Here is a 14,824-nt window from a genome sequence, read left to right on the forward strand (position 1 = left end):
GACCAAGCAGATGCATGGCTTTTACTTGGCTGCCTCCAGCCACACAGTGTGAAAGAGCACTAGATGAGCTCAGTTCCATTTAAAATAATTAATTAGTACCTGCTATGTGCCAAGCACACAGACTTGGAAGTTGTTTTCCACTTAATAGGAGAGGCAAACCAGAAAACAAAATATTGCAACATGCTCTGCTTACTAATGGAGTTAATAAAGAGGAGGACAGTGGGCTGTGGTAACCCAAAGGCAAGTCATGAAGTCTTTCTGTAAAAAAACATCAGCTAAAATGAGTCTTTAAGGATAAGTAGAATTCTTTACATGTAGGAGGAGAGGAGCATTTTAGGCAGAGGAAATGATCAAAGGAATGGAAGTCTGAAACAACAACCATGTACCCAAAAAGCCTTAATGAGTGTCAGAGGTCCAAGTGTCTGGTATAGAGGCTCCTGAAGAGGTAATTAATAACTTCTAATGGAAGATACCTCTACTGGAAAGCTTCCACTTTATGATACTGAAGCAATGTAGGTCTATTTATTTAACAACGCTCTGAGGTGGTATTTTAGTTTCCTAGGCTGCTCAAGTAAATACCATGAAATTGGTTGGCTTAAACAATGGGAATTTATTCACTCACAATTTGAGACTAGGAAAAATTCCAGATCAAGGCATCATCAAATCAATGCTTTCTTCCCAAAGGCCTCTATTCTGGGGCGGCTGCTGGTGATCCTTAGTCCTTGGCAGAATCTCCTGGTCTCTCCCTTCTCTTCTGATTCCATTGATTTTAGCTTCTAGCTGCTTCCTCTGTGGCTTTCTCTCTGTCTGAATTTCATTCTGTTTATAAAGGATTCCAGGGCGGGCCACAGTGGCTCAGCATGTAGAATTCTCACCTGCCATGCCAGAGACCCAGTTTCGATTCCCAATGCCTGCCCATGTTAAAAAAAAAAAATCCTGTAATAGAATTAAGACCCATCCTGAATGAGGTAGGTCCCACACTAACTGAAGTGACCTCATCAAAAGGTCCTCCTTACAATGAATTTACACCCACAGGAATGATTAAATGCAAGAACATGTTTTTCTGAGGTATATAAGAGCTTCAAACCACTGTTTTTTATCCTCATTTTGCAACTGAAGAAACAGAAGCCTAGAGAGCTTCGGTCACTAATGCTTGCTATCACCCAGCTACTTAGTGGCAGTGTTGGGATTCAAATGCAGGCAGGCTTCAGAGCCTAGGTTGTGTGTAGATATTAGAAATAAGGGTTAAGTCATTGAGGGTCTTAATTGCTATGTTGAAGAGAATTGGCCATGTCATATAAATTATGGAAGCTGCTAAAAGAAATTTAAAAAGGGAGAGTCACCAAAGATCAGATAATCTGAGATTGCACTCCCTCCTCTAGAGCTAACTGACTGTGTAACATCAGGCAAATTCTTTTCTCTCTATGTCCTCTGTTTTTTTTATCAGTAAAATGAGTGAGATAATGAAGGGACTCAACTTAAGGATCCCTTTCAGCACTTTTATTTATTTGCTTCTGTACTGGGGTGGGAGGTAGAGGGGGGCTAGATTCCTGATGGGTGAGGGTGGTAGGCACTCTCTCCATGTGCTTTGTTCTTTGTATGTGATTTTTACACATCCTCTTACCTGGAAGGCCCTCTTGCTTCCCATTTTCAAATACTTTCTGGCTATAAAACCCATCTCCCTTCTTTGAACCCAAACAGTGGCACTAGCTAGTCTCACTTTGGTCTCAGTTGTATATTATCTTGCATTCTTTGCTAATTGTTCCATTTTTTTTACTTTTTTCTTCCTAGCCATACTTTGGGCCTCTCCTCTCCTTCCAGTTTTTAGTTTCTCTCAGCCCCTTTTGTACTTAACAAAGTCTCTGACTCAAAGGAGTATTAGAAAAACCTTGTTAATCATTTCTTTTTCTTCTGACAGTGTGTGTGAGCACAGCAAAGAGAATCTTATGTCCCCCTCCAACATGGGGGTGATATTTGGACCCACCTTGATGAGAGCTCAGGAGGATACTGTGGCCGCCATGATGAACATCAAATTCCAGAACATCGTGGTAGAAATCCTAATTGAGCATTTCAGTAAGGTATGTATTTTCCGTCCTCACAATCACTCCTCCTATACCATGGCACATTACCTCAGCCACCTTTTAGGGTTATGTCTCCCCACCTGGCTCAAGTTGATAATGGAAGTAAATCCTATTATGATACCATGACATTTAGTGGCCATTCTGATTCTGTGAAATTCATTCATAAATATTTCTTGAGCATGAACTATTTTATTATCAGGCACCATGCTAGATACTATGGGTATAGAAGGAAAACATCTCTGTCCATGCCTTTAAAGAATTAGCAGTGTAATGTGGGTACAAACATGTAAATAGAAAAAAAAATAATAAGCATAGAAACAAGTTGTGAATAAAATGAAATCATAAAGAAAACAATGTTTATTTTTATTTAAACCCGATCTTGTTCCAGAAGAATCTAAGGTAGCTACCTATGGAATACATAAGACACAAAGTAGAATACATTAAAACTAGGTCAATTGAAAAGGGAAAAACAAGGGTGTAGAGACAGAAACTGAACCCAGAAATTACACTGAGAGAAGAAATAGTTATTGGCAAGTACTGTGCACTTTATACAGATGACTTTACAATTGACTCTAAACTTTCTAGTAGCCAATGACATCCTAGTAAAACGTAATTCAATAATAACTTTTCTGTAGGGAATATCTGATGATACAGGGCAGACTGCATACACAGTTCAAATCCCAACTCTGCCATTTACTAGATGTTTAAGGTAGGATGCATTTCATACATTGGTTCTAACATAAGAAAAGCTTATTTCTCAGTCATGGAATACTGCAAGGAATACTGCAAGGTTCAGGGCTGGTACAATTACTTGACAGAGTCAAGAATCCAAGTTCCAACTTTCTTTTTTTTTCCCTCTTTTTCCCTACCCCCACCCTGGCACCTGGTAACCTATATTCTAGATTCTGACCCTGTGAATTTCACTAATTCTAATTATTTCATGTCAATGAGATCATACAACATTTGACTTTTTGTGGCTGACTTATTTCATTCAACATGTTGCTTTCAAGATTCATCCATTTTGTCGCATGTATGAGGACTTAATTCCTTTTTATGACTGAATAAAATTCCATTGTGTATGTATACCACATTTTGTTTATGTATTTATCAGTTGATGGACACTTGTGTTGCTTCCATCTTTTGGCAATTGTGAGTAATGCTGCTATTAACATCAGTGTGCAAATGTCTATTCGAGCCCCTGCTTTCAGTTCTTTTGGGTATATACCTAGAAATGAGATTACCAAGTCATATGGTACTTCTGTACTTAACTTTCTGAAGAACCGCCATACTATCTTCCAGAAGTTGGACATTTTTACATTCTTGCCAACAGAAGAATGAATGTTTCTATTTCTTCACATCCTCTCCAACACTTGTAATATTCCTTTTTAAAAAAACAGTAGCCATTCTAGTGGGTGTGAAATGGTATCTCACTGTGGTTTTGATTTGCATTTCCCTAATGGCTAAAGACAGTGGAGATCTTTTCATGTGCTTTTTAACCATTTGTATATCTTCTCTAGAGTAATGTCTATTCATATCTTTTGCCCATTTTTAAATTGTGTTGTTTGTCTTTTTGTTGTTGAGTTGAAGGATATCTGGACATTAAACCCTTATCAGATATGTGGTTTCCGAATATTTTCTCTGCAATTCATCGTTTCTTGTTGCTCTGCCATACCTAAGGTGCTGCCTTCATCCCTGTGATCAAACCACTTCTACATTCTATCCATTGAGAAGGATAAAAGACAGGAAGTGAGGGGAATACCCATTCCCTTTAAGGGTATGACCTAGAAGTCACATTTATCATTTTCAATCATATATGACTAGCCAGAACTTAAATTCATGGTCACATATAGCTGTATAAGAGGCTGAAAATGTAGTCTTTATTTGGGGCAGCCATGTACCCAGCTAAAGCTTAGCTCTTTTACTAAAACAAGAAAGAAAGAATTAATATTGGATTATAATTTATTTAACTTCACTGATCGTCATTTTCTCAGCTTAGATGTGAAGGGGATAATAAACACCAAGGCCATTTAATTTGTGTCAGAGCTTGGATTTGAACCCAAGCATCCTGGCTCAGAGTCTAAGTACTTAACACTATTCAGTGCTTGCTCACCAGTCATTTTGATAGAACGGTATTATTAGGTGTGTGCAGGGTACTTTAGGATTATCAATGTGAGTCAGTTGAGAAGAAGTAAAACCTATGCCAGGTACAGAAAGAGCCATGTGGAAAAAAAGGGGAGTGAAACAGGGAAAGGGCATTTCAGATAGCTAGTCTAATGTGTACAGAGGCCTAAAATCCCAAGTGATTTGGAATATGAAATGGAAATAAGGGTGGTGGGAGATGAGATTGTTCTCAGACAGGGTCCAGGTCCTAAAGGGATTTGACTGCCTGATCAAGGAGTTTGGAATTGTTCCTGCAGGTAATGGGGAAAATTGTTTAAAATTAGAATAGTACCATGGTCAGAGTTCCATTCAAGAGACATTATCTTGGCTACAGCAGTATGAAATATGGACCACAGAAAGAGAGGTTAATGCCATAGCCTGGACAAGAGATATATGCAGTCTTTGTTTAGGCAGTGGGAATAGGGCCAGGGAGGCAAAAGCATCAGGAATTGTTGATTGGAAGTAGATGAAGTGTGAGAGAGAGATTTTTTACTTGAGTGGTGGATGTCCTTAATACATATAAGAAATACAAAGGGGAAAAGTTTTGAGGGAATAGTGAAAAGCTCAGGTTGGGACAGGTTAGATTTGAGATTCATATCCAGAGAGTTACTTTAGCAAGTAAGTCTAAAGCAGGAGTCAACAAAGTATTTTTTAAAGAACTATTTAGTAAATATTTTAGGCTTTGCAGGCCGTATGGTCTCTGTTACAACTACTCAACTCTGCCATTGTAGTACAAAAGCAGCCATAGACGATACATAAACAGCTGGCTGTAGCTGGGTTCTAATGAAACCCTGCTTACAAAAACAGATAACAGGCCTATGGGCTATAATTTGCCTGTCCCTGATGTAAAGCTGAGATCACTGATAGGTTCATCATTCATTTAACGCATATTTACCCATTATGTGCCAGGTACTATTTTACACATTGGAAATACAACAGAACATACAACCCGGAAATTTATACTCTCATTGAACTTATATTCTAAAAGAGATATAAAAAATAAGTAAAAGATATAGTATGTTAGATGGTAATGAATATTGAGGAAATAAAAAATAAAGCAGGGAAGGGGTAGGAAGTGTTGGGAAATAGTTTCTCACTTTTAAACAGAGTGGTCAGAAAGCCTTCATTGAGAAGATGATCTTTAAGCAGAGACATGTAATAAGTGAAGCAGTGTTTCATTTAGGTATCTAGGCTGGGGAAATGGGAAATGCAAAATCCCTGAGGCAGAACTGTTCCCATTGTGTTCAAGGTATAGGGAGACCAGATAGCTAGAGTAGATCAAGCAAGGGAAGAAATAGAAGATGAGTTTAGAGAGGTAATGTAGAGGGGATGTATATCCTGTGGGGCCATAAAATCCATTGGATGGATTTTGGCTTTATTCTAAGAAATATAGATGGACTGTTTTGAGTGGGGGAGTGACATGATTTGATTTATGTTTAACATGACCATTCTGGGCTACTATGTCACAGTAGCTGCAGGAGGAGAGGGGTAGCAAGGAGACTAATTAAGAGACTATTTCAGTAATGCATTCCAGAAAATGTTTCGTACCTTGAATAGGATAATAGTGAACATGATAAGAAGTAGTCAGATTCTAAATATATTTTAAAGGTAGAGCCAATGGGATTTGCTCACAAGCCTTATGTAGAGTATGAGCAAAAAAAAGGAGTCATGGGTGAATAATAGGTTTTTTTATTAGAACAACTGGAAGGATGGAGTTGTCATTTACTGAGATGGGTAATGCTGTGAAAGTAGCATGGTTTGGAAGAGAAGAGCAGAAGTTCAGTTTGGAACATGTTAATTTTGTTAAACCTATGAGACATAGGAGGTTAGAGAAGGTAACAGGATTGGAGAAATAGAGTTGGTCTCCAATAGCACAGGGGTGGTGGTTAAAGCCATGTAACTTAATACACTTCCTAGGGAGTACTTGTAGCAAGAAAAGAAATATTAGACCAAGGATTGATCTATGGAGTACTGATAATTTGAAGGGCCGATAGAAGAAGAGACCACAAGATAGACTGAGAAAGAATGGTCAACGTGCTGATTTGAAGCTGTTATGTACCCAAGAAAAGATATTGTTCTTTTAATCCAATCCAATAGGTATAGCCCTACTGTGGGTGGAACCTTTTGGTTAGATTATTTCAATTGAGTTGTGACCCAGCCTATTCATGATGGGTCTTAATCCTTTTACTTGAGTCCTTTCTGAGAGGATAAAAGGCAGAAAAAGCTGAGAGACCTCAGAGAGAAATACCCAGAGAGCTTAGAGAGAGAAAAGCCCTGGAGATGGTAGGAGAAGACCCACAGAAGCCCACAGAGAAGGCCAATGGAACCAGAGCTGAAGGCGAAGAAACCCAGGAGCAAAGGACCAGCAGACACCGGCCATGTGCCTTTCCATGTGACAGAGGTGTCCCAGATGCTGGCAACCTTTCTTCAGAGTACAGGTATCATCTTGTTGATGCCTCAGTTTGGACATTTTCATGACCTAAGAACTGTATATTGTAAGTTAATAAATCCCCATTGTAAAAACCAATCCATTTCTGGTATATTGCAGTATGGCAACTTGAGCTGGAACAATGAGTGACAGGAAAACTAAGGGGTATAGGAACCATGGACTCCTGGGAAGGAGAGAGTTTAAGAAGGAATAAGTGAACAGCAGTTTCAGTTTCCTAAAATAAGTCATGTAGGATGAGTACTGACAAGTATCTATGGCTTTAAATTTTTTATATTTAAAAAATAAAAGCAATACATGCACATGATGAAAATTTCAAACTGCAGAGAAAGTATAGAATGAAAATCCAAAGTCTTCCCTTTACCCAACCTATATTCCACTGCATACCTCAATAGTTCCTTATTTATCGCTCCAGCAAAGGGAAAATGATACATATATCCACAGACACATACTTTAACATTTTAAGAGATTTTAATATACAAACATATTTATTATATTTTTAAATGTAGAAAATAAAGAAGAGAAATGTAAATGTTATATTTAACAAAATGTATACTTTTAATTCAAAGGTTCTGAGACAACTGATAAGCCATTTGGACAAGGGTAAGTTTAGATACATATATCACACAATATATAACAATATAATACAAATGGATCAGGGATCTAAATGTAAAACATGAGACTATGCACTTATTAGAAAAAAACATGAGTGACTTTCTCTTTAACCTTGGTGTCAGGAAAGACCTTTCAACTATCATTCAAAACCTGAAGGCAGTAAAAGAAAAGATTGTTAAATTTAGTTACATAAAAATAAAGGTATATGCATAACAAAAACACCATAAACTAATTCAAAAGGAAATCCTCAAAGTAGGAGAAACTGTTTGAAATACATACCACAGACAAAAGGTTAATATCACTAATATACCAAGGTCTCTTAAAATTGAAAGAAAAAGTCCAAAAACCATTTGGAAAGATGGGAAAACATTGTGAACAGACAATTTGCCAAATAAAAGATATAAAATAGCCCTAAAATATAAAAAAAATTCAAACTCACCTATAATTACTCAAAAGCAAATTAAACTATGTTGAGATAACCATATCTCACATAACAGATTGGTGAAAATTAAAAATACAATATATTCTGTTGGTGCAGCTGTAGCACAAGAATTTCAAACACACTAAATTCACTGTATAATGGAAATAAATTTAGTAATACCCAACAAAGCTATAAATGCAGTTAATTCTGACAGAACGACTCCACTTCTAGGAATCTGCCCTGAAGATAAACTCCCAAAAGTATAAAAATACATTGTAGTTGCAGCTACTGTAGAAAACATTTTGGTTCCTCAGTAAGTTAAACATAGAATTATCATATGACCCAGCAAATTCTACTTGTAACTTGTTTTGGTTTGTCAAAGCAGCTGGAATTCAATATATTAGAAATGGAACAGCTTTTAAAAAGGAAATTTATTATGTTTCAAGCTTATAGTTCTTAAGCCATAACAGTGTCCAAACTAAGGCATCCAGAAAAAGATACCTTGACTCAAGAAAGGCTGATGGGTCCAGAACACCTCTGTCAGCTGGGAAGGCATGTGGCTGGCCTCTGCTGGGGTCTTTGGTTTCTGGTTTCTAACAGATTTCCTGAGACGTTTTCTTTCTGTATCTCAAACATCTAAGTATCTTGTTGGCTGTGTTCACTCTGAACTCTCTCCAAAATGTTTTATCTTTTAAAGGACTTGAGTAAACTAATCAAGACCCACCTTAAAGGGCGGAGTCACATCTCCATCTAATCAAAAGGCCACACCCACAATTGAGTGTGTCACATCTCCATGGAAACAATCCAACCAAAAGGTTTCCACCCTAAACAATAGTTCTGGCCCCACAAGATTGGATCAGGATTAAGATATGGCTTTTCTGGGGTACATAATAGTTTCAAACTGGCACATAGGTATATACCTAAAAACAGGTGTCAAAAAATTGTATATAAGGGGTTGCAAGGGTAGTTCAGTGGTAGAATTCTCACTTGCCATGTGGGAGACCCAGGTTTGATTCCCAGCCCATGCACTTCCCTCTACAAAAAAAAAAAAAAAAAAAAATTTATATGAATACTTACAACAGCACTATTCATAATAGCCAAAAGCTGGAAACAACCCAAATATCCATCAACTAATGAATGGATAAACAAAGTTTGGTATATTCCTATGTTTTAGTCTGCTAGGTTGTCGAAATGCAATATATCAGAAATGGATTGGTTTTAGCAATGGGAATTTATTAGTTTACAAGCTTACAGTTCTAAGGTTGTGAAAATATCCATATCAAGGCATTATTAGGTGATGCTTTCTCCCCGAAGATCTGCTGCCAGCAATCCCGGACTCCTCTGTCCCAAAGCAAGGCACATGGCAGCATCTGCTGGTCTCTCTCTTCTCTTCTAGGTTTCATTACTTTCAGCTTCTGGCATCTTGGGCTTACTCTCTTAGCTTCTGTGGCTTTCTTTCTGTGTCTCTCTCCATATTCATCTAATTTATAAAAGACTCAAATAAGAGGATTAAGATCCTCTCTGAATGAGTTGGGTCATATCTTAAGTTAAGATCTTATTCACCAAAAGATCCTACTTACAATAGGTTTACATCCACCGGAATATAGTTTTATGGGGACTATTCTGCTTCAAATTGCAAAACCAAACAGTAGAATATTATTCAGTCATAAAAAGGAATGAAGTACCTATGCATGCTACAATGTGATTGAACCCTGAAACCATTATTGTATGTGAAAGAAGTGAGATACAAAAGGACATATATTGTATGATTCCATTTATACAAAATGTCCAGAATAGGTACATTCATAGAGATAGAAAGCAAATTAGTGGTTGTAAGGGGCTAGGGAGAGGGGGCAATGGGGAGTGATTTCTTAGTGGATATGAGGTTTCTTCTTGGGGTGATGAAAAGATTCTGGAACTGGATAGTTTTTATAATTGTACAACATTGTGAATGTACTTAATACTACTGAATCATTTACTTTAAAATTGTTAAAATGATAAATTTCATATTGTGTTTTTACCACAATAAAAATACACTGCAACATTGTTTGTAATTGCAAATATTAGAAATATTTTAAATCTCCATACATGGGCGAATTGTTGAATTAACTCAAGTACAGTCACACAATGGAATACAATGCAACTGTAGAAAAGAATGAGGAAAAACATACTTCCTCAGGCTAAATTCAGCTAAAAACCCTGGACATTCTAAGAAATTTGGGTCCCAGAGAATGACATATCAGTGAATCACCTGGGGTTTCTTTTTGCTTCATATATCCCAGAACAGGTATTGTAGAAGTCAACAACTCAAACCCCAATGAGTGCAGACAAAAAATGTCCCAACAGAAGCCTGCTTTCTCTACCAGTTGTCTAGTAAAGGGAGAGCCTAACAACACAGAAAACTTTTAGACAATAACTGCTCTATTCCAGAAAAACAGCCTAGAAAAAACTGTGGCTCTACCCCCACCAATGCCACCATGGGCCAGTGGAAAGCTAGACTTCCACCTTTGCCAGTATGTAAAGAGGCAACCAAAACCCCTGATGTAGGTGGTATCAGAGAAGGCCAAGTGGGAAGCCTGGGCCTTCATCTCTACTTCAAGGTAATGGGAAATTGAAATATCCTACCACCACCACCTGTACTAACAGTGGATACCTTGTGAGGTGCCTAGATGCCCATGCCCATTTGGAATGAAGAGGTTTCCTCCATTTCCTCAGTGGATTGGTGTCAGAGCAGACCTTTTAGAGATATAAGAATTTCACCATTGTTCGGTGGTAATGAGACCACCCCACTGGCATCAGAGCAGTAATGAGGCACTCTTCCCCTTTCTAACCATCTTACTATCAGCAGAGAGCTAGTGAGTATTCTAAACACTCCTGCCCAACCATAACAAGGAGGGCGTAAATAAGGAACCTGAATGTCCACCCCTACCTGGCAATAATGAGTCACCTCTCCTCCCCTGCTACAACAGAAGATTTAAATAAGAACCAATCTCATAACATACAAAATGTTTGGATTTTATTTGGAAATCATGCATCAGACCAAAAAACAAGGAAGATCTTGACAGTAATGAGAAAAGGCCACCAATAGATACCAATACCAAGATGACACAAATATTGGCATTGTCAGACAAAATTTTAAAGTAGCCATCATAAAGCTTCAACCAGCAACAAAGAATACATTTAAAATAAATGAAAAAAATAAAAAATGTCAACAAAGTAATAGATTGTCACAACAAAGAAGTAGAAAGTCTCAGCAAAGAAATAGAATGTATAAAGAAGAAGAACCAAATTTTGTGCATCAAAAAACTTCATCAAGAAAGTAGAAAGACAGCCTAAACAGTGGGAGACAATATTTGGAAACGACATATCAGATAAAGGTCTAGTATCCAGAATTTATAAAGAGATTGTTCAACTCAACAACAAAAAGACAGCCAATCCAATTACAAAATGGGAAAAAGACTTGAACAGACACCTCTCAGAAGAGGAAATGCAAATGGCCAAAAGGCACATGAAGAGATGCTCAATGTCCCTGGCCATTAGAGAAATGCAAATCAAAACCACAATGAGATATCATCTCACACCCACCAGAATGGCCATTATCAACAAAACAGAAAATGACAAGTGCTGGAGAGGATGTGGAGAAAGAGGCACACTTATCCACTGTTGGTGGGAATGTCAAAGGGTGCAACCACTGTGGAAGGCAGTTTGGCGGTTCCTCAAAAAGCTGAATATAGAGTTGCCATATGACCCAGCAATACCATTGCTAGGTATCTACTCAGAAGACTTAAGGGCAAAGACACAAACAGACATTTGCACACCAATGTTTATAGCAGCATTATTTACAATTGCAAAGAGATGGAAACAGCCGAAATGTCCATCAACAGACGAGTGGCTAAACAAACTGTGGTATATACATACGATGGAATATTATGCAGCTTTAAGACAGAATAAACTTATGAAGCATGTAATAACATGGATGGACCTAGAGAACATTATGCTGATTGAGACTAGCCAAAAACTAAAGGACAAATACTGTATGGTCCCACTGATGTGAACCGACATTAGAGAATAAACTTGGAATATGTCATTGGTAACAGAGACCATCAGGAGATAGAAATAGGGTAAGATAATGGGTAATTGGAGCTGAAGGGATACAGACTGTGCAACAAGACTGGATACAAAAACTCAGAAATGGACAGCACAATACTACCTAATTGCAATGTAATTATGTTAAAACACTGAATGAAGCTGCATCTGAGGTATAGTTTTTTTTTTCTATTTTTATTTTTTCTGTCTATTATCGTTTTATTTCTTTTTCTGTTGTCTTTCTATTTCTTTTTCTAAATTGATGCAAATGTACTAAGAAATGATGAATACGCATCTATGTGATGATATTAAGAATTACTGATTGTATATGTAGAATGGAATGATTTCTAAACGTTGTGTTAGTTAATTTTTTTAATTAATGAAAAAATAAAAAAATAATAAATGGAAAATAAGCTAGAAATCAAAAAAAAAAAAAAAGAAGAAGAACCAAATGGCAATTTCACAACTGAATAATATAATAAGTGAAATAAAAACTCAGTGGATGGGTTCAATAATAGAATGGACAAGACAGTGAACTTAAAGATAGAACAATAGAAGGTACTTAATCTAAACACCAGAGAGAAAATAGACTGAAAAAAATGAACATGGTCTCATGGATATGTGGAACTAAAACAAAAGATCTAACTTTGTATTTGTATCATTGACATCCCAGAAGGAAGAGAGAATGACAGCTGAGTTAAAAAGTATCCAAAGAAACAATGCCTAAAATTTCCCAAATTTGGCAAAACACCTACAGATTCAAGAAGCTGAGAAAATCCCAAACAGGATAGACCCCAAAATATCCAAAACAAACCTTTTCATAAATTTCTGAAAACTAATAGCATAAAAAAACTATTGAAAGCAATGAGAGAGAAATGCCACCTTACCTATAGGGGGGAAAACAATTCAAATGGCAAGAAATTTTTTCCATAGATGCCAGAATGAAGTGGCACAATATTTATCAAGTGCTGAACAAAACTGTCAACTGTGAATTCCATATCTGGTGAAACTAGGCTGAAGGAATGGAGGGGAAGTCAAGTTATTCTCAAATGAAAGACATCTAAGAGAATTTGTTGCCAGCAGACCTACTCTAAAAAATGGCTAGAGGAAGTTCTGTAAACAGAAAAGAACCAATAAAAGTAGAATTTTGAAATTTCAGGAAGGAAGAAAGAACAACAAAGAGATAAAAATATGGATAAATATAATAGATGTTCTTTCTCTTGAGTTTTTAAACTTAGATATGATGGTTAAAGAAAAACTGCAGTAATCTGATATATTTTCAATGTGCAGTGGAAATACATAAAGCAATTATTAAAGAAGGAAGGTAAAAAATGTAAAGGGATGTAATATTTGTGCGATTCACTCAAACTGCTAAAATGTTGATACCAGTGGCCTTTGATAGATTATATACACACTTTTAGAGAAACCAACAAAAAAAAACTGTACAAAAAGATTTCTCAAAAACAAATGGAATGCTAAAACATGTTCAAGTTACATACAGAAATGCAGGAACAATGAAACAGAAATAAAAAGCAGAGGGAAAAACAGAAAACTGAACATGAAGTGCTAGATTTGAGTCCTAGTATAGCAATAAGTACATTAAAAGACACAGATTGGGAAAACAGGCAAAAAAAAATGGCCCAGTGATATGGTAGGTATATGATATCATTATAGATGAGTTTTATCAACTTACTTCATATATAATATTGCTACACCTAAAAGGATGGAAAATATATACCATGCAAATATTAATCAAAAGAAAACTGGATTGGCTATATTAATAGCAGGTAAAGTAGACTTCAGAGCAAAGAAAATTACTGAGGAGAAAGAGAGACACACACAGATTATATAATAATAAGAGTCAGTCTACCAAGGAAACATAGAAATGTGTGTGCATCAAACAACAGAGCTTCAAAATATGTGAAGCAAGAACTGATAGCAGTGAAAGGAGAAACAAAAATCCATGATTATACTTGCAGTCTTCAGCACCCCTCTCTCAACAAATTGTAGTACAACTAGACATAAAATCAGTGAGCACTTAGGAGAACTCAAGAGCACCATCATGTAGTAGGGTCAAATCAACGATTATAGAACACTCTGCTGCTACAACAGCAGAATACACATTATTTTCAAAATGCCCTTGGAACATATACTATATCCTGGGTCATAAAACAAATCTCAAAAAATCTGAAAGTATTGAAATCATACATAGTGTGTTCTATGACCACAATGGAATCAATCAAACTAGAATTCAATAATAGAAAGACAGCATAATAATCTCTAAATACTTGGATACTCAGTATACTTCTGAATAATGCAAGGATATACGAAGAAGTCTCCAAAGAAATAAAAATTAAACCAAACTGAATGTAAATGAAAATACAAATATTAAACCATTACCCTCACAAATATAGATGCAAAATTCTTAACAAAATATTGGCAGATATAATTCCTCAATATATAAAATGAATGATAAAACATGACAAAGTGATAACATTCCAGCAATGTTAAGGCTGACTCCATCAATGAAATCTACATTTTTTATAGGCTAAAGAAGAAAAATAACGTGATCATATCAATTTATACACAAAAACTATTTGAAAAATTCAGCGTCCATTCATGATAAAACTCTCAGCAAACTAGTAATAGAGAGGAATATATTCAACTTGGTAAAGAAAATCTACTCAAAAACCTATAGCTGACATTATACTTTATGATGAAAGACTGTTTTCTCTTCAGACTGGGATCAAATCAAGGACGCTCACTCCCACCACTGCTATTCAGCATAGTAGTGCAAGTTCTCCCCAGTGCGATTAGGTAAGAAAAGGAAATAAAACACACGTATATTAGAAAGGAAGAAATATGACAGTCCCTATTTGCAGATGACATGGTCATTTGCATATAAAATCTCAAGGAGCCTATTAAAAAAAAACAAAACTAGAACTAATATGTGTAGATCACAGGGTAGAAGATCAGCATGCAAAAATCACTTGCATTTATATAGGTTAGCAGTGA

General features: G+C 36.4%; 1 protein-coding gene across 2 annotated transcripts in view; it reads left to right on the plus strand.

Moving 5' to 3' along the window:
* OPHN1 (oligophrenin 1) overlaps positions 1-14,824 on the plus strand; it is a 528,296-nt gene that overhangs the window by 429,758 nt on the left and 83,714 nt on the right. For both annotated transcript variants that reach the window (XM_077146702.1, XM_077146703.1), the window contains one exon: positions 1,919-2,078. In XM_077146702.1, coding sequence (XP_077002817.1) covers positions 1,919-2,078 — 160 coding nt within the window. The remainder of the gene's footprint in view (positions 1-1,918; positions 2,079-14,824) is intronic.

This window comes from Tamandua tetradactyla, chromosome X (genome assembly GCF_023851605.1).
Source record: "Tamandua tetradactyla isolate mTamTet1 chromosome X, mTamTet1.pri, whole genome shotgun sequence".
Lineage (NCBI taxonomy): Eukaryota > Metazoa > Chordata > Mammalia > Pilosa > Myrmecophagidae > Tamandua > Tamandua tetradactyla.